The sequence below is a fragment of the Anomaloglossus baeobatrachus genome, chromosome 1 (genome assembly GCF_048569485.1).
Source record: "Anomaloglossus baeobatrachus isolate aAnoBae1 chromosome 1, aAnoBae1.hap1, whole genome shotgun sequence".
NCBI lineage: Eukaryota > Metazoa > Chordata > Amphibia > Anura > Aromobatidae > Anomaloglossus > Anomaloglossus baeobatrachus.
Genome location: NC_134353.1, coordinates 775,104,642 through 775,130,482, shown reverse-complemented (window position 1 = coordinate 775,130,482; position 25,841 = coordinate 775,104,642). Strand labels below are relative to the sequence as shown.

The window sequence follows — 25,841 nt, the reverse complement described above, 5'->3', positions numbered from 1 at the left end:
GATCCTTTCATAGCAGTACCCATTAAACTACCAGCATTGTATTACCTGTAAGAACAATATATTATCTTTGGTTAGAGATTAGACTGTAAAGCCCCCCCCATGCAAAGTAGATGGCTGTTGGCCAAAAGATGGCATCTCCACTCCTGACTTGTTCTCTATGAAAGAGACACTGTTCAAAATCGTATATGCTGGTTCCTTATGTCCCCCAACATCATCTGTCGGTGAAGAGTCGTGGCTTCCCCTGATATCAGTAGGTTTGGTTGATATTCGTCTAATATTACCGAGGCCTTAGGAAAACAAAGTGTAAGGGCACATTCACATAATGTTTTTTACTCCATTTAGTAGCCCCATTGGGGTTTTTGTTCAAACCCCTCTCCCTTCCCCCCGCAGAACAGGATTTGTGTGTATGTACTAATGGAGCTATTGACTATAATAGTGCAGATGGAGTCACCATGTGTGTATACGCCTATTGGAGGCAGACAGCAAGACATAGACTACGTTTTGCTGTGCCCTGCCAATACACCCAAAAATGATGCACGACAGAGCACTTGCTGATTCTGTCTGCATCACTGTAGTCAAAGAAAGTGAAAGAGGCCTAAATAAAATTGTGCAAAAAGCAAACTAAGTGCATCTGTTTCCTTATTTTTATAGAGCAAATTACATTAAAAAAGCAGATTTAAGTACAGACACTTCTGCTAATCCTGCAAGTTCTGCAGAAATTACATAGATGCACGCTGTAAACATTCAGTTTTCTCATGTCTCTATTGGGCAAGATCTTTCTCATTAGGGATATGGAAAAACTAGCTATTATTACTTGTAGTCAAGGGCATTTGTGCTTATAGTAATGTTATTTCTCATTAGAAATAGCGCAAACTTTGGGTTGCATTCAAAGGAATCTGTCACCAGGTTTTTGCTACCCCATCTGAGATATCTTCTGCAGATCTACCAGTTTTCTGAATACTGAGTTCTGTATAACCCCGAAATCACCACTGATTGGCAGCTTTATGTATACTGTGAAGGTGCCAATGAGTGGTCGGGGCGGAGGTATACAAAGCTTATAAATATGAAGAACTTTCAAAATGGTATTCCACGTGAATACATCGTTGTTATTGACTTCCATCCAATATATCTGAAGTGGTCTCGTTTGACCAACCCAACAAATGTATTGGTTCATAAATATAAAGAACTACATGGCAGCAGGTTACTGGTCCTCTGGTTTTGTCTCTGTTATGTTGCGCTCAGATTAGGTGACAGATTCCCTTTAACTGCCTTCTCCCACTGTAATAAGTTAAGTAGTTTAGTTTTCATTGCTTTACCTCCCATTCACCATGTTAATTCCTCAGACGCCCAGCGGAGGCTGACAGTCTGAAGATCCTCATAAAACAATCTTCACATTGACAAAACATTGGATTTGCTTCTTAGACCTGCCCTTGTAGTGAGCGGGAGGAGAGTTGCACAAGTGTCCTATTGTACTGCTCGTGCTGACATGCGTCCTATCCCACAGCTGACCGTGTCAGTATAATATGTGGCAGCAGCTGCTTACTGTAGGGTCAATGGGACTGCTGTTCCAGGTAGAGACAGATGGTCTCCTGGCCAGGTAATAGACGGATGGCTGCAGCCTTTAGCAGCAAAGGTCAATGCAGCAATCTGTTTTCTTGCCATGTGCTCAACAGAAGATAAAATAATCAGTGCACAAAATGTTATAAATTAATTCTACTGTTCTGCAAATGCAATGAAAAATATAGCTTGTGGCCTTATTATTAACATGGTATGACATTGTTGAATGATGATGGTTACATGCCCTTAAATTTGACGAATAGTGCCCATGCCTAATGAACTTTGCAATGTAGCTCTATAATGTGGGTAATATGAGCAGATTTTCTTATATTTATCATGTATTTAAGATATAACTTGCATTTTAACAAAACAGGGAACACTTTGAAATTAACTCATTACAACAGACACAGAGCCCTTATAATGAGAAGTATAGGAGCCTCTTATGGTAATCACTATAGTCCTATAAAAAAAAAAACATCCCCCCTACTGGCATTCTTATAAGTCTAATTTTGTTTTGGATCTCACAGGAAAATTTAGAAAATCAAGTAGCACTTATCATGCTTAAAATTCCTTTTATTCAAACCTTTAATACATAGTGGTAGAAAGCAAGATGTGTGTAGGACGATGGCCATTTTGCATCTTTATACGCTTCCACCGATTCCAATATAGCATGACTTCACACTACTTCCTATTAAATAGTTTTACACTCTACGTCATGATAGCCAAACAAAAATTTAAAAAAATGACAAATATCAAATACCATAACAATTATAAAAACACTGACCAGTCAGTTTTATTGTTAAAACTCAATGGGCTTTGTGCATTCAGGGACAAAATCTATTTGGATTCCCTTCTCAAGAGGAATCAAGTTCTTATGTTCTCCCTGTTTGTAGGACTGGAAAGAGTTAAGTAACCTGAACAAAGTGGAGATCATCACAGACTGCTCTTGAAAAGGGAATCCAAATGGAACGCAAAGGGTCCATTGGGTTTAATGATAAGTGACCTGTCAATTTTTTCTAATTGTTAGGTATTTACTACTTAATTGTCATTTCATTGAATTTTTGTGTGGTTATCAAGACGTATGGTATAAAACTATTTAAGAGGAAGTAGTTTGATGTTATGCTGTATTGAAACCCATCAAACCGTATACAGACGCGACATGGCCATCGTCCTACTCACTTCCCGCGCTCTCCTACTATGTTTTAAAGTTTCAAATAAAAGGAATTTTAAGGATGGTGAGTGCTACCTGATTTTCTACACTTTTCTGCAGTCATCGACTTTTTTCAACAGCAGCATTGTGATATTCTATTGTCAGAGTGTTTGCTCAATTCTATCAGTAAGGTGTTCAGCTAGTGCCAAAATATTTTCTTGCAATGGCACTTGTTTTGGATCTCTCCTTACATTTTGGGAAGACAGATTTGGATCACTTTTTCCTTAAACCCATCATTATTACTTCTTTATTGACTATTAGGATTGCTACCCCAGTTGGGTTGCACTAGAGTTCTAATCCGCTTCCTATTTGAAGAGGATATTTGCATATTTAAATTCCAAGATAAGCATTGCATGACCTAGGGGTACTTCTCACATAGCGAGATCGCTAGCGAGATCGCTGCTGAGTCACAGGTTTTGTGACGTAGCAGTGACCTCATCAGCGATCTTGCTGTGTGTAACACTAAGCAGCGACCTGGCCCCTGCTGTGAAATCGCTGATCAATACACACTGTTCTGCTTGATTTTTTGCTCGGTGGTCTCCCGCTGTGCAGCACACATCGGCGTGTTTGACGGCGGGAGCCCAACGAGCACTGACTCTGTGTAAGCAGCGTACGCTTGTAACCAGGGTAAATATCGGGTAACTAAGCAAAGCGCTTTGCTTAGTAACCCGATGTGTACCCTGGTTACCAGCGTACACTGCTTAGCTCTGGCTCCCTGTATACGTAGCTAGGGTACACATCGGGTTACTAAGCAAAGCGCTTTGCTTAGTTACCCGATATTTACCCTGTCTACGTGTGCAGGGAGCCATCGCTAAGCGGTGTACGCTGGTAACCAGGGTAAATATCAGGTAACTAATCAAAGCGCTTTGCTTAGTAACCCAATGTGTACCCTGGCTACGTGTGCAGGGAGCCAGAGCTAAGCGGTGTACGCTGGTAACCAGGGTAAATATCGGGTAACCAAGCAAAGCGCTTTGCTTAGTTACCCGATATTTACCCTGGTTACCAAGCGCAGCATCGTTACAGGAGCCGCTGGTGGCTGGTCTCTGGTGAGATCTGCCTGCTTGACAGCTCACCAGCGACCATGTAGCCGACGCACCAGTGATCCTGACCAGGTCATATCGTGGTCGGAATCGCTGGTACGCCGTTTAGTGAGACGGTACCCTTGTAAGACTCCTTACTCCGGCTTGGCTCTCACTTCATGGAGAAACGTTCTACCTTGGACCGTACTGGTGTGGCTATACACATTAAATAATAATAATTTTTACTTCTATATTTCACACACATCTATCTGATAATGCTGAGCTATCCTGCAGAAGGGTCATCAATATATTATAACTGGACAAACCCTTTAAAACAATATAAAATTTGTGGAAATAAATAGCCATATCTGTTAAAGATGTTTTTATATTATATTATTTTAAAATGACTGATCAAGGCAAAATCTAAAAATGAATTTTCAATTTAAGACAATAACATTCTAATTCTTTAAATTGTGTTTTATATATTTTTTAAAATTTTATAAAACAATTGTGCTTTTAAAATCAAGGCATAAAGGTAAAAACATTTGTGTTCATCAGAAATGAATAGTTTAGCACTGTTGTCTTTAAAACAATGTTGGGGAAAAATGGGATAATTTTTCTCTTGGTGTCATATTCGGCCTCCGGATCATTTGTTGACTGGTCTCTTTCATCCTCAGCTGTCATCCTATGTCTGGAGAATGTTCCTGTAAGCCGGGCTGGTCTGGACTCTACTGCAATGAGACTTGTTCTCCCGGCTTCTATGGCGAATCCTGTCAGCAGATTTGCAGCTGCCAAAATGGGGCAGACTGTGATAGCGTGACTGGGAAATGCATCTGTGCTCCGGGTTTTACGGTAAATCAGAACCTAAGCTGCTCTATTTCCTGTTCTTGTATGTTTATAAGAAAAGGAGCCTAAATTGTTAGATGTTAATGGCTATAGGCTGTTGGTTATACATGTATCTGACGCATTTCACCTCCACTATTGTTGGGCTTTATAAACTTATACAGAGACCCTAACTGGTAAAGAAGCAACAGTATGTGCACACGTTGTTGACCGGAAAAACGTTGCTTAATAGCTACACGCTTTTGCATGTGATTTTGATGCGTGTTTTTCCTATTCTTTTGAATCGGTGAAAAATACTGCAAAATTGAACCAAAAAAGGTTTATGAGGGCACCACGGCAATGAGATGGGATCAATGCAAAAACACACACTTGTATGATCAAGGCAAGGCAAGGCCTTAAAAATACTGCAAAAACGCTGAAGGAATTCACATTGCTCGCACAGTAAAATGCTGCATTTTAGTGCTAAGAATGTGCAGAAAAACAAGGGAAAAAAGCAGCAGAATTGCGACATGTGAACATAAACTTACACTAATTTAGAGCCCAGTGCAGGAATTCTGGATGTCACTCACACAGAAAATACCAAGAATACGTCAGTATAAAGGCCCCGTCACACACAGAGATAAATCTTTGGCAGATCTGTGGTTGCAGTGAAATCATGGACATATTGTTCCATTTGTACACAGCCACAAATCTGGCACTGATTGTCCACAATTTCACTGCAACCACCGATCTGCCACAGATCTGCCGCAGATTTATCTCTGTGTGTGACAGGGCCTTAAGGCTTGGCTCACACAACAGTATACAAAAATTGTCCCTTTCATCCAGAAAAGTGGTACAATTTTTACTTACTTGACATCTGTATGTAATCCGCTTTTTTTTTTTTTACAAGAGCAGATATTAACATTAAGGCGGGCTTTGCACACTACGACATCGCAAGCCGATGCTGTGATGCCGAGCGCGATAGTCCCCGCCCCCGTCGCAGCTGCGATATTTTTGTGATAGCTGCCGTAGCAAATATTATCGCTATGGCAGCTTCACATGCACTCACCTGCCGTGCGACGTCGCTGTGGCCGGCGAACCGCCTCCTTATTAAGGGGGTGGGTCGTGCGGCGTCACTGCGACGTCACACGGCAGGCGGCCAATAGGAGCGGAGGGGCGGAGATGAGCGGGATGTAAACATCCCGCCCACCTCTGTCCTTCCGCATAGCCGACGGGAGCCGCGGTGACGCAGGTAGGAGATGTTCCTCGCTCCTGCGACTTCACACACAATAATGTGTGCTGCCGCAGGAGCGAGGAACAACGGACCATGGCGTCAGCGTAATTATGGAATTCGCCGACGCTACACCGATGATACGATTACGACGCTTTTGCGATCATTAATTGTATCATCTAGGATTTACACACTATGATGTCGAGAGCGACGCAGGAAGTGCGTCACTTTCGACATGACCCCACCGACATCGCACCTGCGATGTCGTAGTGTGCAAAGCCCGCCTTACAGTTTAATTTGTTACAGAATTGGAATGTATCTGTAAAAATCGGATGCTGTGGCATCCAAGTATTTTTCTCGTACCCATACAATTGAATGGGTGAGTCTCATCCGATTACGGAGCAAAATGCACTGTCAGTGAAAAAAAAATCGGTCTTCTGCACTGCCTCAATAAATTACATTGTAAGTGCTGTCTGGTTTTGTCATGGATAGCTCTCGGACTGACAATACAGTAGTGTGAACCTGGCCTAAAAGGGAGTTTGTATATGTGATCTGTAAACTACATTTTCTTTGGGGAAAGGACAACCACCTAGTTGATGGGTACACATGCCTCCTAAGTAAGTTTATTTATTATGCTTGCCTATATAGCACCATCAGATTCTGCAGCACTTTGGAACTCAGTATGTCTTTAGAGTACCTGAAGAAACTACCTGAAGTACCCCACAAAGTCTTTGCAGATGTTGTCCTTGCTGGGATTTAAACCCAGGACCCCAAAACTTCAAAGCAACAGTGCTAACCACTGAGCCACCGTGCTGCCAGTGGTTGAATACCTTCGTTCCCATGCAATCACTGCTTCAGGTGAAGTCTTGATGGATGGTAAAGTTTTACCCAAATTGGACTTTATCTCAGAATATTTTGAAGGAGATGTTTTGAAGACTTATGCTTTTACTAAAAATATTGTAAAAATATGATGGAAAAATATGACGCCATGTACAAAATGTATTCACTGCTATATTGTAACATTCAAGAGCTTGACCAATTCTTGTAGTTCCCAAGTTCCACAGTTGTTATAGATGTCTACATTTGTTAGGCCAACAGTTAGAAATAACATACAACCTCCATAAACCGTTAGTTCTGTCCACATTACATAAGTGATGCAATTCTGAGGGTAATGGTAGGCTGGAATTTGGAATGGTTGGTTGGGTGCTATTGCTTGGTGGCTGTCCTTTACCCAGAGAAAATGTAGTTTGCCGATTTTAAATTCCTGCAAACTCCCTTTTTTATACAGGAGGTGTGGCGCCCCTGACCTGGTCAGGCACCACTGAGTACTGCACCCATGCTGGGGACAGTACAACACAGGTAATCCAGAAGGCTGACTGGGGTGTGGAACACAGGCGCATAGTGACCAGGTCTCACACATGTACCCATGAGAGGACCCCTGGGGATCCCAGGAGGGGGCAAGCCTTCACCTTCACTGGAATAGTGGAGGGGGTAGAGCCTCCATCTCCTCTCAAGGGGTGTGGTGGAGAGTCTGGTTGCTAGGTGGCGTAGGCAAGAACAGGAGAGGAGGAGCAGTGAGCCAGTGCAGTGTAGAGTCCAGGGAGCTCAAGTGAGGAGCAGATCCCTGGAGCTGTGCAATCTGACAGCGTCCGCGCAGTGGCTACAGACGGGGGAGAACGGTCAACTAGGAGTGCTGCCTGAAAGCCAGCTTCAGCTAGGGAGTGCAACGGAGTGGGAAGTAAGGAGACTGCTAGAGAGTACCAGGCCCAACCGGGCGGCAGATCCCGAAGCGGGGATAGATTCAACTTTCTTCTGCTAAACCTGCCGGTGTGGGGCTCTTAAAGCCCACACCACAACACTACAAAAGCCGCAGCCACGTAACCACAAGTTAGGGCCCATAGGTCATAGGAGGCAAGAGGCTGGAGTGGCCTGGTCCGGGGAACAAGCACACGGCGAAACAAGAAGGGGAGAGAGGCTTGGAGCATCTTCCCTGGGTGACCCCCATAGGGACTCAAAGTCGGGGTTACCCCAAACCACCAAGGGCTAAGGAAGGCGAGTCAGTAGTCACCCTCATAAAGTCAGCCTGAAGGATACCTGGTTCCACCTGGTTCGTCCCAGCTACGCCCGGGTTACTCACCCTGCCATCAAATGTGAGTAAAAACCCTGAAAGACACTCTGCCTGTGTGGTCATTCTGCGACTTGTAGTACTACAAACCTACACCGGGCCCTGGGGCTTGCCTCACTCTCAGGAGGCTACTACATCCGACTGCACCCACCATCAGCCCCAGGCGTCCCCTAACCTGCAGTGGCGGTCCCCACTGACCGCAATACTGAGAGTGGCGTCACGATCAAACAAGAAGATTTCCTACCAGTGACGGAGATCCAGCAACGTGGAGTCCCTGAAGGTAATGCACCGACACCGACACAACACCTGCGGGGCTTCACAGAGGCAGCCACCTAGAAACAGCTCAAGGGTAGAGTAGTACACACCTGGCTAGTATCATTAATTGTAAAGACAAAGGACCTGATAAATCAAAGCTTTTACGCCAGGAAAACACCTGAAGGAAAGCATAACACCAATCAGAAATTTACCTCAGGGGAAGCATCAACCTAGTTAAGACTTTACTGGAGGGGAAGCACCATCATTTCAATCAGAACTTCATCTTACGGGAAGTGCCACCTCAATTAGGACTTCACCTGAGGGGAAGCACCACCCCTAGTAGGACTTCACTGAGGGGAAGCACCACCCCAATCAGGACTTTACCTGAGGGGAAGCTCAACCCAAATGAGGACTTCACCTGAGGGGAAGCACCACCCCAAGTAGGACTTGGATTTCACCGGAGGAGAATCACAGACCCTATCCTGACTTCACCTGAGGGGAAGCACCACCCTAATCCTGACTTTGCCTGAGGAAATGATTGTATGGCAAATAATTCCTTCAGTGACTTATCCAGGTGGCATTTATGAGGCAGTTGCATGTACCCATCAGTTGGTTGATGTGGCTATTGCCCAAAGAAAAGATGGTCCATATAATCTGGAATCCAAAGTTAATGATACTAGCTTTCCTTGAACACCCATTTGGGAAGTATATAGAAAGTGAAGAGATGTCATACAACAATCCCCTCTATTAGGGTACACCTGCTGGCAGTTAGACCTGTAAAAGTATTGAGTGTGTATCCATTCATCCAATAAAGAATCCTGGAGCCCTAACAACTTAACATCAGTGGTAACATTACTAATATTAAGACCATTGTATGATATAGATAAGGCTAAACTCCTTTAAAGCATTGTATGAAACTGGTATGTGCAAGGGACATGAGAAAATAACCCTTTGAGTGTTTTTATGTCTGTGTTTGTGTTATTTGTCTTTTAATAACTCCCAGTGTGTCATGAAATGATGATGTTAATGATCTCATAAAATCTTGCTGTTCCAGGGAGTGGCTTGCTCAATAGCTTGTCCAGCTGGCACATATGGAAGTAACTGCTCCTCTGGATGTATGTGTAAGAATAACGCCATTTGCTCCCCAGTTGATGGTTCCTGCACATGTAAAGCAGGTAGGATAGCTTAGAATTCTGTAAAACAATTAATGGGCAAAAAAATGCCAATAGTTGAAAGCGGAAGATCTCTTCTTTACCGTGTGAAATACTAGTGTGTTGTTAAAAAATTGACAGTAGCCAGTATTAGAATTACACATGCAGAACCTGAATAGTTTGACAAACTTTCTCCTATGACCTTCATTTTGTTATAGGTCTAAGGGATTTTTTCAGACTAGTGTGTTATAAACCACATTTGGTCAAACTCTCGCTGGTGCGAGATGAGCCTAATATATCATGTCTGTGCACCAGAAAGTCAAATCCATGACAGCTATAATTTATGTTGATATCACATGTAATTTATAGTAGACCCCTCCTTTTGCCGATTCAGTGGCTTCGTTGACATCACGCCAACAAAGTAATGGCTTTTCCAGTCTGCTCTGTTGACAGGCTGTGACTGCTGATAATATGATGATTGACAGCCAGCTCTCGGCTGCCAAGCTGCGGGAAACCAGTTGACAATCAGCATGACACTGGCTATCACACGCTGTTGTAAAGCAGCCCGGAATAAGAAGAGCTGCTCTGTTGACATGGAGCAGCTTAATCACCTGCAGGAGCGGTCATTGACTGCTCTGTTCCAGCGCAGGTACAACAAGCAGGTAGTTGCCCCGTTAGTTGTTTGGCTCATAGTAAAAAAAGAGTCTCGGACCACCACTTTAATAAATTCCCCAATAATTATATATCATACAAAGATTCCTTTTTATATTCCTTTTGCCTCCTTTTTAAATATGCATGCTTTTTTTCTTGTGGCATTAGTCATGTTGGAAGTTCTTGATTTTTCTTCCTTAGTATGTATGTTACAAGTAGTGGAGAACCTATAAACACCCTGTATAATAGTGTCATTGTCTAGTGTGACGGACCTTACAAAAAACCTGTATATTGGGCAGAACTTCACAATAACTATGATTAATAATATGGAGGTTGCTCAGACAGTCTCTATGTTGTTTCAGAGTAAACCTAAATATTGTATAAAGTATTATATTTATATTTTATTACATATTTTGTATGAATAAGTAGCTACTTGTAGTTGACATATTTTTGTTCTTAGGTTGGTATGGTGTGGACTGCTCTATTAACTGCCCTCGGGGATCTTGGGGTTTGGGATGTAATTTCACTTGCCAATGTCAGAACGGAGGAGCCTGTAACGCACTGACTGGAACATGCACCTGTCCCCCTGGCTGGAGGGGGCTGAACTGTGAACTTTCATGCCAGGTAAAATGTTCAGATATTTTCATTTTTTATAGCACCCATAATACATCAATTTCCTACTATTTCCTTTTGAAAAAAACAAAAACAGATATACTCTAAAAAATTATGTCATACATGGGAATTTATAGACCTGTGCTTTATACAATGTGCAAATTAGCAATCCTTACACTCCAGAAGTCCTTTGCAGGGCCAATAACTGATACACATATGCACAGCGGGTGAAATAAGTATTGAACTCATCATCAATTTTCTAAGTAAATAGATATATCTATCATATATATGTCCTATTGACATGAATTTCTGACCAGATATTGGTAACAATTCATCTAATCCACACAGACAAAGAAATCAAACCACAGATATCCATAAAATTTGTATAGTAATAACAAATGACATAGGAAAGAAAGAGAGGTGCAAAAAGCCATGGAAAGTCATGACACCAGCTGAAATCTATCAGTAATTAGAACGCTATCCTGCTACTTAGTGAAAAGTAATATCAACTGTTTCAACTGATGGCCTATAAAAAGGGGTCTGAATACCAAGGTACACAGAAAATATCTCATGATGGGTAAAACAGTGAGCTGTTTCAATACCTTCGTAACCTTATTGTTGCAAAACAGGCTGATGGCATTGGTTACAGAACAATTTCTAAACTACTGAAAATTCAAGTGAGCAGTGTTGAGGCCAATATTCGAAAATCGAAAAGACATCTTTTTGCCATAAACCGGCCATGACCAGGTGGTCCCAACAAGATTTCAGGCAAAGGAGTGAAAAGAATTATCAGATGAGTTGTCCAAGAGCCAAGGATCACCTGTGGAGAGCTATAGAAAGACCTGGAATCAGAAGGTTCAATTGTTTCAAAGAAAATGATAAGTAATGCACTCAGCCTCCAACGCCTGCATGCAAGCTCCATTGCTGAACATAAAAGCATGTTCAAATGCAGTTCAAGTCTGCTCAATAACATTTAGACATGACTATGAAGTACTGAGAGAATATAACAGATGAGACCAAAATTGAACCCTTTGGATGCAATCCTACACTCCCAAAAACACCATACCAACGGTGGAGTTTGGAGGTGGGGATATCATGGTGTGCGGCTGTTTTTCAGAATACGGCACAGGCAAATTTTAAATAATTGAAGGAAAGATGAATGGTCAAATGTACCGAAAATGTTTTGATAAAAATCTGCTGCAATCTACCAGGATGATGAAGATAAAGGAGGGTAGACATTTTGGCAAGACGATGATGCTAAACACACAGCCAAAGAATCTTTCAATCGGTTTCAGAGAAAAAAAATAAAGTTCCTAGACTGACCTAGCAAATCACCTGACCTAAATCCAATAGAAAATTTATGAAAGGAAATAAAGCTCAGAGTTCATAGAAGGAGGAGCCCATGAAACCTTCAGGATTTGAAGAGTGAGTGTATGGATGAATGGGCCAAAATCACACCCGAGCAATGAATGCCACTAGTTTCTCCTTACAGGAGGTGTCTTGAGGCTGTCATCAGCAAAAAAGGCTTATCTACAAACTATTAAATAATTTTCAGTAATCGTGTTCAATACTTTTTCCATGTAACATTTCTCCTTATTACACATCACATAATTTATGGACATTCAAGGTTTGATTTCTTTGCCTGGGTGGATTGGATGGGTTGTTACCGACATCTGATGATAAATTCATGTCAATAGCACCTTTAGAAATATATTTACTTGGTGATATATTCAATACTTATTTCTCCCACTCTATTTCTTCCCTTCACAATAAATAAATTCTCCATTGACATGTTTCTGTGAGATTGAGCTATTAAAGTGTCTTAAAGGGAATCTGTCAGCAGGCTTTTGCTATGTAAGCTGAAGCCAGCATGCTGTAGGGGTTAAAAAAGAAAAAATAACTTTACTTCTTTTATCTGGCTCTGTGTTGTTGTTTACTTAACTAAAGGCTTAATCACTTGGTGATTATCATTGCTCTGACTAGATTGCTCGTGCCATGTTGTCCAGCACGCCCCATCCTCTGATTGGCAGCTCACGCTCTATTCTAGAGTCTGGTGTGGGCGGGACACCTATCTCATCTATGCTACTTTGCTAAATCTAAATCTATAACTTCAGATTATATCAGAATGACTACACCCAGTAAGGAAAGTGATACATTGTTAGATTCAGAGTCTCTTTGCCTACATTATGCTGCTCTCAGATGATGTAGCAAAAACCTGACAGATTCACTTTTTAAAATCTGAACTACCAATATGTTGCCAAACAGTATTTAAGATATTTCTTGTGAAAATCAGCAAATGAAGGCAAAGAAAAATCAGGATTGTGATATTTTAGAGATCATTTTAGAGATCATATTATGTAAACATATAACCTACTGATATATCCCTTGGTTATAATTGAGTATATTGATGTATAATAAAATATCTGCTTTATCACAGAAATGTCCTTCATCTTTTATTACCTTACACAATTCTAAATATTGTTGTTTTTATTTAAAGGATGGCACCTATGGAATGAATTGCACTGAACGTTGTGATTGCAGTCACGCTGATGGATGTCACCCAGCCACTGGGTACTGTCGCTGCCTAGCAGGATGGGCAGGTAGGTTACAAGTTTATAGACTATGAAACTTATCACCTTCAAAGATGAGCATATCATTCAATCATTAGAAGTGTAGAGTAATGAGTCTGTCATGAAGGATGTAGCTCACCTCTTACTCTTCCCGGTATAGTGACCCCAGGTCATTGAGCATGCTCACAGCACTCTTCAAAAAAGGCAATAATGTATGTAATGCTCATGTGGCTGCTTTATAGAAAATCTTTGTAACTGCTGTTCAAAGGTTCAGAAAAGCATCTTAATCAAATTGCTGCCCATAATAATTTAAAGAAAAAGAAAGGTAATATCAAAGTTAAGGACTATAAATGAATGTCTTGCTGATCAGCTAATCACTGAGGCCCCTCAGCTGATCAATGGTAAGGTGAGTTCAATGTCCATTGGGGGCACATGGTACCCTATTAATATCTCCTAGTGATATACTGCCCCTTCCAGTTATTGCATTGTATTACTCTGCTCCTTATGTGCCTACTATTCCATTGACCCTTTATATTCAGACTCATCCCTTGTATATTTATTACTCTGCTGATAATACTCATCGGTGCCTTTCCCTTCTATATTTTACCCACTTTTTGATTACTGTTCTGCTTCACATCTCTACCTGACCTTCTGGACTTGACCTTGGCTATTCATTCACTATGTGTTTCATTTTGTCATTGCACCCATTTCTGTGGTATGAACCAAGCTGACCAACCATTTTACATTCCACTCGCTTCACTGGCCAGCTGAACGTAAATAATGGGCTAAACCACAAAGGCCAGACACCTGTAAAGGGATGAAAGTGTGAAAACAACAGTGTGCATTCTACCCACTAAGCACAGTGGCTTGTTCCAAGTCAGACCATTACCAATAAAAGAATACAAATATATACTGTGGATTTGGAAAATAAAATCTAATTATAAAAAAAACCCAATATAGGTGATCCATTACCCTAATTCAATGTAAAGTCTGCTTGGGATCACAGTCTCAGGATGACTGTCACAGACAGACTAGAGGCTATCCACCCACTCAGCAGGATCTCGAGAACCCCGAAACCCTTTAACACCGATACAGAGATCTGGAATTACTACAGGGTCTAGGAGGTCGCTGCCTATGAAAGTCTGCAATCAAGAGAAGAGTAGTCATCAGGCAGGGTCAAACCAGGAGGCACAAAAAGGGACAAAATCTGCAGGCAAGAGCGTAGTCAGGAAATCAGGCTGAGGTCAAACTGGAGATTGCCACGATGTACAAAAACGTTAGGCAGGAGAGTTGTCAGAGAGCAGGGAGAGGTCAAAACACAGGGATCGATAATACAGGACATAGTGTGGACCAGAGACAATCAGTAATACCTAGACTCTGTTGGAGACTTGACAATCAGTTCATAGCATCAAATAAAACCAAGAATGGCCGCTTGTGACAAGAGCAAGAGCAGCTCAGGTTTTCACAAAATAAATTGACTTAAAAGTGACTAACGTTTTATATACTTGTATCATATTGTACATCTTTTACAGTAAAAAGGAACCTCTTTAAGTGTTTTTGTTCCTGTTGCTTAACTTAGTAAAAAACTGTGGGCAGCTTGTAGTTTTATGTTGCTAGCTGGTGTCGCATCCAAAAACCCACACTACTGACTGGCCAGGAAAGAAAGAAATGGCAATAAAATACAGTGGAAAATGGAAATATCTGCTGTCTCGGGCAATGGGTTTACATTACGGTCTGTTGGATACAAGCTATATTAGAGCTGTGGCTCGAGAGGGAATGTTGATTACACAAGACAGTTACAATAGTGCAGCAAGCAGAAAGACATGAGCACTTCTGAGCAACTGGGTGAAGTTTTATCACGAGCCCTCAGTAATTGCCTAGCAACTTGTGAGGACCATCAAAGACCTCTTTGTCCGGAGCCCTGGCAAAAAAAAAATTCCTTCACAAATCTCCTTATCGACATCAAAACAGACCAAAATCTGTCAGAAAACCAGTTTTCCTTTAGAGGCCGCACTTACAGCAGAACAAGCACCTTCTTGTAGATAACATCCAAGGCGTCCCGTGTCCTTCACACTGTACAGGACATTGTGTATGCGTGACACAAGAGGCTTCACACACTTTGGCCAAGTTTCTGTAACTTATAGAAGGTGGATATTTGTCAACTTTCCTTTCATACTATGGCATAAATCATCCATTCACTTTTCGGGCCGCTTTGATTGTTAAAGCGGAGCAGACACAATTAGATTTGAGACGCTTGCTGGCATGTAATCTGCACACAGAGCATTCACAGAAGAATATGCTACTCCTAAAAAACCCTATTTTACTTATTGCTTTTCCTTAGGACCAAAGTGTCGTGTCCATTAAAGCGGGGCTGTGCCATAATTAGGAGTTCTTGTTATAGGTTTGTTCTTGGCCAGAGATTAGTGGCTCGGTCAAGGATTTTCTTCTGTGCCGTTTTATTACACAAGTAGAAAAAAAGAAGTTGAACAAAACAGGGCACTATGAATGAGCCTCTCAGTGCAGCGTTCTGGAGCGGTCAAATGACGTGATTTCCTTTTGTGGCCTCCATCATTTGTTGTAGGATTAATAGTAATCTGCTCGGGCTCATTAGAAATTAACCCTTAGGTTTATCTAAGAATCAATATTTAATGAAAACAAATTGCAAGCTCATACAGATGATGTGAATTTCTCTGTCAGGAAAGTTGGACATGATATCATCTTTATATATCTATTTTGCCTTTGGTTTTTGATATGATTTTAGAATGATGAATATATATTTTTAACAATTTAAAAAATAGACAATTCTCAATTGCGTTCAGTTTACTATTTCATTGAATTTTCATAGTCGCTATATAGTGTGTCCACCCATATCCTGTCCACCGCCATTAACTTGAGAATGGCGGCAGCTATAGGCATAGAAGTGGTGCCTAGGTATAGTAAAGTAGCCATGCGCTACGCAATGAAACCACCTATAGCACCACCTGGTGGAAAACAACGGAGTTCGCATTTTTATCTCAAAAACGGAACGAGATAGAGAAAAAAAGTGAATTAAAAAATTGTAGGGCATCATCAATTCAATACGAATTGACACCTTGCATACAGAAATGCTATGATATGAAACCCATGACCCCCCCCCCCAAAAAAACATTGTATGCTGATGACGCATATGGCACTCATTTAACTTTGATGCTCAAAGTGCTACCGTCAGCTGCAATGCACATCTGGACTCTGGACAGCATACTGTATCTTGCTGCATGTTGTGCAATATGGTAGGTGACACGTTTGCACAGCATCTGTGATACGTCGTCATAGGTCCTGCAATATTGATTGAGGGGTTGCATACACCTGCTGTTTGATGTGACCTCACAGAAAGAAGTCCAATGTGGTCAGGTCAGGTGAACATGGAGGCCACTCCACACAGCCTCCATACCCAATGACTTGTAGGTAGGTCTCCATGAGGTATCGCTTCACGTCCGCAGCCTTGAGAGTTTTACATGTTCTAATCATAGCATTTCTGTATGCAAGGTGTCGATTCGTATTGAATTGATGATGCCCTAGAACTTTGTAAATCACTTTTTTTTCTCTATCTCGTTCCGTTTTCAAGATAAAAATGCTAACTCTGTTGTTTTCCACCAGGTGGCACTATAGGTGGTTTTGCTGCGTAGCGCATGGATACTTTATTATACCTAGACACCACTTCTATGCTTATAACTGCCGCCGTTGTCAAGTTAATGGCGGTGGACAGGATATAGGTGGACACATTGTATGATGACAGGCATAGTTGCCCCAATAAAAAAATCTGTACTAAGATCCTGATGAGAAATACATTGACTCCAGCCACTTTTGGACAATTTCATATACAAATACTGTTTAATGGTAACCTGACAGCTGCCCTAGCCCCCCTAAATGCCACCATGACAGTATTGCACATTTTGCCCACATTCTTACATGCCCCGTTTTGTTGGTTTGCAATTTCCTAACTAAAAGTAAAATTAATTTTTAAAATGTACGTAAATCAGTGAGTGATTAGGGAATGTTAACTTCCCTGGACTAATCCTCTTTCTACTTATGTAAGCACAGCCCTGTGGGCGTGAGTGACATGATTTGCAAGAGCCACGTTATCGTTGGCTATTTGCAAAGATGAGATCTGCATCATTGCTGCCTCCCAGGGCATGCGCACTGTGCTTGATGATGACAAGAATGACAACTGACTTCACTACAAATTCCCAATGAGACAGAATGTTGCGCGCATGTGTGGAGTTAACAAGGGGCCTGGGGTGATGTCGCTTTTACAAATCATGTCGTTCACACCCACATGGGCGTGCTTACACAAGAAGAGGGAGGATTCATCTGGGGAAATCAACGCCCCTCCAAATACCTTCTCACCACTATACTTTACATAGTACGAGCAAATGTTTTAGAGTTAATTTTACATTTTTTTTAGCTCTTGCTAGGCAAAATAGAAAAGGGCTTATTTGAATGTAGGGAGAGGGTACAAATAGTCATAGTGGTGGTGTAGTGGGGCTAGGCCGCTGTAAGGTGCCCTTTAAGTGTGTCTACTATATTGTCAGGATCAGACAGTCTGAAGAAAGGGAACACACTAAAAAACTTTTACTATATGATCAAACAAGGTTTACAGCTTTTTTTCTTGTGCCTATTCTGGTCCCTCACATGGCATTTTTAGTAGTAGTGTTTTATGAGGCATTTGAGCTATAGATTTGAATGGGTGCGGGTCTTCTGAGATATGCTGCCAATCGCAGCATGCAGTGATTTCTTTTCTCATGCCGATTTGGCAAAAAAAACCGCTCATCAGCACTGCTCTATAGTATAAAATTGGATGGAGCGAGTGCTATCCAGAAAAACATCAGACAGCACTTGGGCCGTGTAATATGCACATGTGAGCGTAAGCTAAAGGGAGGCAGAAGCTGGCGGGAGAAGTATAAGCTCTAGTGTTAGCAGCTTATACAGTTGACACTGAATCAACATGCCTTTCAAAACCAATATATGCTTTTGCCCTAAATAGTAATCTGGAAAATATCAGATATGCTTTCAGGATAATACGAAGCCTTAAAGAGGTTGTCCACTACTTTGACATTGATGGTCTATGCTTAGGATAGGCCATCAATGGCTGATCGGCTGCGGTCCGATATCTCGCATACCCGCCAATCAGCTCTTCTCGGTCCCGGCGGCGGTAGCAGGCAACCAGAAATGCTCAATTCCAGTGCTGCTCCGTCTTTTGATAGCAGCCAAGGCCAGGTACTGCACATCTGCCGCCTATTGATGTGCAGTACCCAGCTGCGGCCGTTATCAGAAGACTGAGCAGCACCGGAACTGAGCATTCCTAGCTGCCTGCTGCCGGGACCGAGAGCAGCTGATTAGCATGGGTACGAGTGTCGGACCCCAGCTCATCGGGCATTGATGACCTATCCTAAGTATAGGCCATCAATGTCAAGATAGTGGACAACCCCCTTAAAACTAGCACACATACATTGAAGAAAAAAAAAAGCTGAAAGGTGCACACATCATGCATAGCATCTTAACAATATTAAGTTTATTCTTGGATATAGACTCTATTCTTATATTATTTTATCATTTCTTTTGACTAGGCATGCACTGTGACAGTGTCTGTCCGGGGGGACACTGGGGACCAAACTGCTCAAAGGCTTGTAACTGTATGAATGGCGCTTCCTGTTCACCGGATGAGGGGATTTGTGAATGTGCACCAGGCTACAGGGGAACCACATGTCAAAGGAGTGAGTATAACCAGTCTTGCATGTATTCTTATATGTGTGTGGATGTGCTACTATTTATGTAATTACTTTATGCTTTATGTGCTTGCAGTTTGTTCTCCTGGATTTTTTGGACATCGATGTAGCCAAGCTTGTCCACAATGTGTCCACAGCAATGGTCCCTGTCACCATATGACGGGCATGTGTGACTGCCTAGCTGGATTCATGGGTTCACTGTGTAATGAAGGTGAAACTTTTCACTTTTTGTGTTTTCTTTCTTTTTTTTTTCTTACCATTGCACAAGTAGAAATATTAGGCGAGGTGGTCAGCAGGACAATTAGTGTACAACTAAATTCTTGTACTATTTTCCCCATTAGTTTGTCCCAGCGGCCGCTATGGAAAGAATTGTGCTGGCATTTGTACATGTACCAACAATGGAACTTGTAACCCCATCGATGGATCTTGCCAATGTTACCCTGGGTGGATTGGCAGCGATTGCTCCCAGTGTAAGGTTATTTTGTTTATTGAAGCAACTTTGTGTTGCCATGTTGTATTTATGCTTGTAAATGTATTTTTCCAACTAAGTTTAGATCATCTGTAGACAATGTTTATCCTATGTAGCTTTGGTTACAGGCAGAAACATTATGTTATCCAGAAAAATGTAGAGGCAGCTGAAGCGGCCATCAGATTCAATAACGAATTAGGAGCAATTAAGAACAGGAATCTAGGACACCAAAGAATTAGCCAACTCTTTACATTTTACACATTTGAAACTTCTGTTGAGGCCACATAATAATACCCTCACTAATAAGACTTTCTGCCCACAAGGAAGGAAGCCGACATAGGCAGAAAGAGTTATGACACCCTGTTCATAGCAGGAACTAAAAGGAGTAAAATCCAGACAAAGGTCTCCGTGTAAAATGATCCAATTCATGTGGAAAAAAAAGAGATCTTTCATTGTCTAATTATAAGTCATGGCTTTCACATAAGAGGACATGACCTACAATTTTACACAGACATTCCAAGGCTATTTGAAAAGTGAATTAACCCGGAAGACAACACAGTATTTATTCTCATTTATATGACATAGCATAAATGCCAATTCCTTGTTATTGATTTACTACTAGACTCATGCTATTAAGAGATTAGCCGCTGCGTCATTTTCTGTAATGCCGCGTCCCTTACTTTGCATCTTCTACTCCTCTATGACCGCATCCGCTCAGACCATAAGATGACGACAGATAGAGGGACTCATGACAAGAAGCACCTGGTCACAATCTCTTATGAAACCGACTATTATATGGACGATCTGGGACCTGGTCAAGGAATGAAAAAGGAAAATAGTCCATGCCAAGTGGGTTTAATCAGAGGTTGTGGACAGACGATTTTTGTCATATTTCCCTCCATTTGCAATGACAGAGTGAAAACTGTCAAGGGGAGAGAACAATATGTGAACCACAGGGATTGGTTCACAGATTATGGAAACGGCGCAATACTTCTCAAATTTATTTGTAAGCCGCCTATTTTAATGTTTACGATAGTAATTTTAGAAATAGAATATCTAAAGTAGTCAATCTCTTAAAGAAGCAGGTAACCAAGGGAAATTGAAATGCTTAAAGGAGTGGTGTGATAGCAAATGGATATTTCTTTTAAATCTCTATATGATGCTATAATCTAAGCTCATTTCTAACATACTTGTATTAAAAATTCCATACAGTTCGCTAACTACGTTATATAACTATTCTATTTTTCTTCTATTTCCTCTCTGATAATGACTTTTTTGACAAATCTAATGCATACTGGGATACTTAAATGACCTGTCATCAGGGGACATAGTCTATGGCAATGACTGCGGCCTCTGCCACCTCCCTGCAATGAAGTGTCATCATGATGCTTGTTTCAGGGGCTGGTATGTGCCTGCAGTTTTGATTCCTCTCTACTGTGTCTGTCCTTCTCTGCTGTGTCTGTCCTTCTCTGCTGTGTCTGTCCTTCTCTGCTGTGTCTGTCCCTCTCTGCTGTGTCTGTCCCTCTCTGCTGTGTCTGTCCCTATCTGCTGTGTCTGTCCCTATCTGCTGTGTCTGTCCCTCTCTGCTGTGTCTGTCCCTCTCTGCTGTGTCTGTCCCTCTCTGCTGTGTCTGTCCCTCTCTGCTGTGTCTGTCCCTCTCTGCTGTGTCTGTCCCTCTCTGCTGTGTCTGTCCCTCCCTGCTGTGTCTGTCCCTCCCTGCTGTGTCTGTCCCTCCCTGCTGTGTCTGTCCCTCCCTGCTGTGTCTGTCCCTCCCTGCTGTGTCTGTCCCTCCCTGCTGTGTCTGTCCCTCCCTGCTGTGTCTGTCCCTCCCTGCTGTGTCTGTCCCTCCCTGCTGTGTCTGTCCCTCCCTGCTGTGTCTGTCCCTCCCTGCTGTGTCTGTCCCTCCCTGCTGTGTCTGTCCCTCCCTGCTGTGTCTGTCCCTCCCTGCTGTCTCTGTCCCTCCCTGCTGTCTGTCCCTCCCTGCTGTCTCTGTCCCTCCCTGTTGTGCTTGTCCTTCCCTGCTGTGCCTGTCCCTCCCTGATATGCGCTTTGCACTAGGCATAGCCAAGCTCCATTATGGGCTCAGAACAGTAATCACAGAGCGGTGTGTGTACCTGGTATTCAGGAGACCAATAAAGTCATTAGCAAGGGCTGCACTGGTCTTCTGCATTCCGGGTACACACACCGCTCTGAAATTTACTGTTCTGAGCCCATAACGGAGCTTGTCTGTGCCCAGTTCAGATAGCAGTGTGGGCACATTGCAGTGTGGGCAGAATTTCTATAGCGTGAGGACAGATCATATATAGCAGGGAGGGACGGACACAGCAGGCACAAACCAGCCCCTAAATAAAGCATCATGATGGTGCTTCCTTTCAGGGAGGGGACAGATGCAGCAGCCACTGCCACAGACTGTGCCCCCTGATGATGCTTCATTTGAATATCCCAGCATGCACTGAGATTCTCAAACGATTCATTATCAGAGAGGAAATAGAAAAAAACAAATAGAATAGTAGTTAGTGTAGTTAGGCAACTGTATGGGATTTTTAATACAAGAATATTAGAAAGTAGCCTAGATTATAGCATGAAATAGGGATTTAAATGAAATTTACTTTTGCTTTCGGACTACACACAGCAGCATATCTTTGGATCCCAAAACCTTGTAAGATGGCCCTTAGTAGCCTCCAGAGGCTACTCAGAGATATTGTACTCCATTAATGAATTCCCAAAGTAACAATACAGAATAATTGTATTGAAATAATGAAGTTAGATTCACATACTGGAAAATTCTATAATTTTCTAAATCGATAATTAAAATTTGAGTCAGAAATGAAGGAAGTTTAGGGAATTTTGGAAGAATGATGCTAAACTTATAAAACATGTGGTTAATTTCAGCGTGTCCTCCCAGTCACTGGGGTCCCAACTGTATTCACACCTGTAACTGCCACAATGGAGCCTTCTGCAGTGCATATGACGGGGAGTGCAAATGTTCTCCTGGATGGACTGGACTGTACTGTACGCAAAGTAAGATCTATAATGTAGTAGAACCGGGGATTGAATGAAACTTCATTTATATATCATTTTACTATATTAAAAATTCATATTTTTAAAAAATAGATAATAAAAAGTATGAGATATTTAGATTTGTATATGCATATGTTCTGCATGATGAAGGAATTTGTGAATAATCTGTAAATTCAGGAATTAAAACACTCAGTGGTCAAGCTGTAATTATCTTGCTTCGAGAGACCCTTTAATTTGATCATTTTGAAGTCATGTGATGTCTGTGTTCTCCAGGAGAATATGTATTAGTTCTAAATAATAAATTGTTAGATTAGGATTTTAACTTTCCATTAAAACAATAATTACCATAATGTGTTCTAAATCAACTGTATCAATAACATGGAAGCATGATAACCAGAGAAGGACTGGGAATCCTCGTACTACAAAAAGTGCTGGTGTTGTCAATAGTAGCTATTAAATTCAATGGATCAATAGTTTTTCTTTCTTTTTGCAGCACACAACTCATTGGGGATAGAGAAATAGCAGAGTGCAAACTCTTACAATGTGACTTGTTTTGGGTGATTTTTCAGAATGAGCTGTCAAAAGTGCTTAATTGAGTAATACTATTATATCTGCCTATAGTATGACTTGGAGTCTGCATGTTCAGCAGATTTGTAGGCCAATTTCTAATTTTTAGTTTTCCCCGAGGTCAACTCCAAGGAGAGAGGAAGCCAGCTGCTCTTATATCTCCGGTACACAGCACATAGAAATAAGGGGTCAGTAATAGAAGCACGGTGGACATTATACAACAGTATTAATGGAGTTGTCTTAGCTTCTGAAAAATGGCAAATTGCAAAGAGTTTGTAAAGCAAACAACTTTGCAATTTAACTTAAAACATAGGAATTTTTAAAGGGAACCTGTCAAGTCCAATATGCACCCAGAACAATGAGCAGTTCTGGGTGCAAATCTCTAATCCCTTCCAAACTGTCCCAGCATCTAGCAGCATACATAAAGAGATCTTTAGAAAAACTATTTCTAAAGATCCTTTATAATATGCTAATGAGCATAGTAGGGACTAGTCACAAGGGCGTGATTTTCCCCCGACTAGTCCGCCCTCTTAGCATGTTAGCAAGTCCACAGTGTTTAGGGTCAGTGCACGTGATCAGAGTGCCCGGCAATTCCAGTCATACACACTAGACCTCTCTGCCGGGATATGTACACCCAGCTTCGTAGTGCGCATGACCGGAAGTGTCGGGTATTCTGATCGTGTGCACTCACCCTAAGGCTGGCATCTGAGGCGGTGACAACGGGCACAGGTATGCACGGCACTGCCTATGACGCTGGGCAATGGGCATTGAATAGCATGTTAGCATGCCCCTGGGGACATGCTAACATGCTAATAGGGCAGACTAGTCGGGGGAAAATCACGCCCTTGTGGGTAGTCCCTGAGTTCATTAGCAAATCATGAAGGATCTTTAGAAATACTTTTTTCTAAGGATCTCTATGTATGCTACTAGATGCTGGGATGGTTAAGCAGGGATTAGAGATATGCACCCAGAACTGCTTGTGGTTCTGGGTGCATATTGGACCTGGCAGGTTCCCTTTAACTCTACATAGACAACTCATTGCCTAGCTTACCGGTTACCACTGCAGTGTATCAGAGGTGACTGATTTCCTGGGTAAGGAGTGAGGGCTTGCAAGTGGTCTCTGCTACCTGCATCGGAGATATGACTTAACTGACAATCTTCAGGAGTGCCCCGTCCTACGGCAACTAGGAAGCCGGGAAACAGGGGAGCAGTTTGCTCCTGAATATTGAAGAAGAGAATAACCCTTTTAATAGTTATTCCCAATATCATAAATAGGTTTTATAATTATGTACAGTAAAACTTAATTTTCTCCCTGTACTGTAGTTGCTGCTCCAGTAAGCTGCCAGACAAGGTTTAAATGCAATTTAGTGCTCAAGCAGACATTTGTACAACACAGTCCAAGCACGGAATGGTTTCAGGTCTTCCAACGAAAGCATGGCAACCTCATAGAAATATATGAAGCTGTCATGCTCGGGTAGGGAGACCTGCGGTCAGTCCATGCATTGAGGTCTGTGTTTAGACCATGTTGCATGGATGTCTGCATGAGCCCTTATCTGGAGATTATCACTATATCAGCAGTTAAAAAGTGTAAATAGCATTTCTGGAGGTCACAGGTTCCCTTTAAGGGGTACTTCACACACAGTGAGATCGCTACTGAGATCGCTGCTGAGTCACGGTTTTTGTGACACAGCAGTGACCTCATTAGCGATCTCGCTGTGTGTGACACTGAGCAGCGATCTGGCCCCTGCTGTGAGATCGCTGCTCGTTACACACAGCCCTGGTTTGTTTTTTTATTGTTGCTTTCCCGCTGATAAGCACACATCGCTGTGTGTGACAGCGAGAGAGCAACAATCCTGTATGTGCAGGGAGCAGGAGCCAGCGTCTGACAGCCTGCGGTAAGCTGTAACCAAGGTAAACATCGGGTAACCAAGGTGGTTACCCGATATTTACCTTCGTTACCAGCCTCCGCAGCTCTCGCGCTGCCAGTGCCGGCTCCTGCTCCCTGCACACGCTAAGCTAAGCGGTGTGCACTGGTAACTAAGGTAAACATCGGGTAACCATACCCGATGTTTACCTTAGTTACCAGTGTCCGCAGCTTCCAGACACCGGCTCCGTGCAAGCGCAGCGTCGCTTGCACGTCGCTGCTGGCTGGGGGCTGGTCACTGGTCGCTGGTGAGATCTGCCTGTTTGACAGCTTACCAGCGACCATGTAGTGATGCAGCAGCGATCCTGACCAGGTCAGATCGCTGGTGGGATCGCTGCTGCATCGCTAAAGTGTGACGGTACCCTTAAATGAGGAATTTTTCTGTAATAAGATATATCACAAAGTTTCTTATTCTTGCTTATACTAGTGATTTCTGCCCAAAAAAAAAAATCAACCATATGAAGAAGCAGTACATATGCTCCACCAACATTAGATACAACTCCCCCTAACTGTGGATATGCTATTTCTTTGCTATAGTAATTGGTAAGGCCCTCGTGATAAATAATAACATTGTCATCATTCCTATAGGATGCCCACTGGGTTACTTTGGAAAGGAATGTTCCCGAGTGTGCCAGTGTCAAAATGGTGCCGACTGTGACCATATAACTGGGCAGTGTACATGTCGCACGGGATTCATGGGAAAACACTGTGAACAGAGTAAGTCCAACTATATGTAGTGCTTTGGGGGGATGATAACTCTTAAGACTGATTTCCATTATATTGGTTCACCAATCTCAGGGACAGACATATGACTGGTTCAACCTGTGTGTTCGCACAGGGGCCTAAAAGGTCAGGGGGCCCGTTTATACCTCCAAAGCAGGTGGAATTGTAT

The 25,841-nt window shown here is 42.3% G+C and overlaps 1 protein-coding gene across 2 annotated transcripts in view; it reads left to right on the top strand.

Moving 5' to 3' along the window:
• MEGF10 (multiple EGF like domains 10) overlaps nucleotides 1–25,841 on the top strand; it is a 176,812-nt gene that overhangs the window by 127,633 nt on the left and 23,338 nt on the right. For both annotated transcript variants that reach the window (XM_075324739.1, XM_075324747.1), the window contains exons 10-18: nucleotides 4,464–4,638; nucleotides 9,274–9,394; nucleotides 10,482–10,645; nucleotides 13,131–13,233; nucleotides 18,810–18,956; nucleotides 19,045–19,179; nucleotides 19,310–19,438; nucleotides 22,330–22,458; nucleotides 25,538–25,666. In XM_075324739.1, the coding sequence (XP_075180854.1) occupies nucleotides 4,464–4,638; nucleotides 9,274–9,394; nucleotides 10,482–10,645; nucleotides 13,131–13,233; nucleotides 18,810–18,956; nucleotides 19,045–19,179; nucleotides 19,310–19,438; nucleotides 22,330–22,458; nucleotides 25,538–25,666 (1,232 nt within the window). The remainder of the gene's footprint in view (nucleotides 1–4,463; nucleotides 4,639–9,273; nucleotides 9,395–10,481; nucleotides 10,646–13,130; nucleotides 13,234–18,809; nucleotides 18,957–19,044; nucleotides 19,180–19,309; nucleotides 19,439–22,329; nucleotides 22,459–25,537; nucleotides 25,667–25,841) is intronic.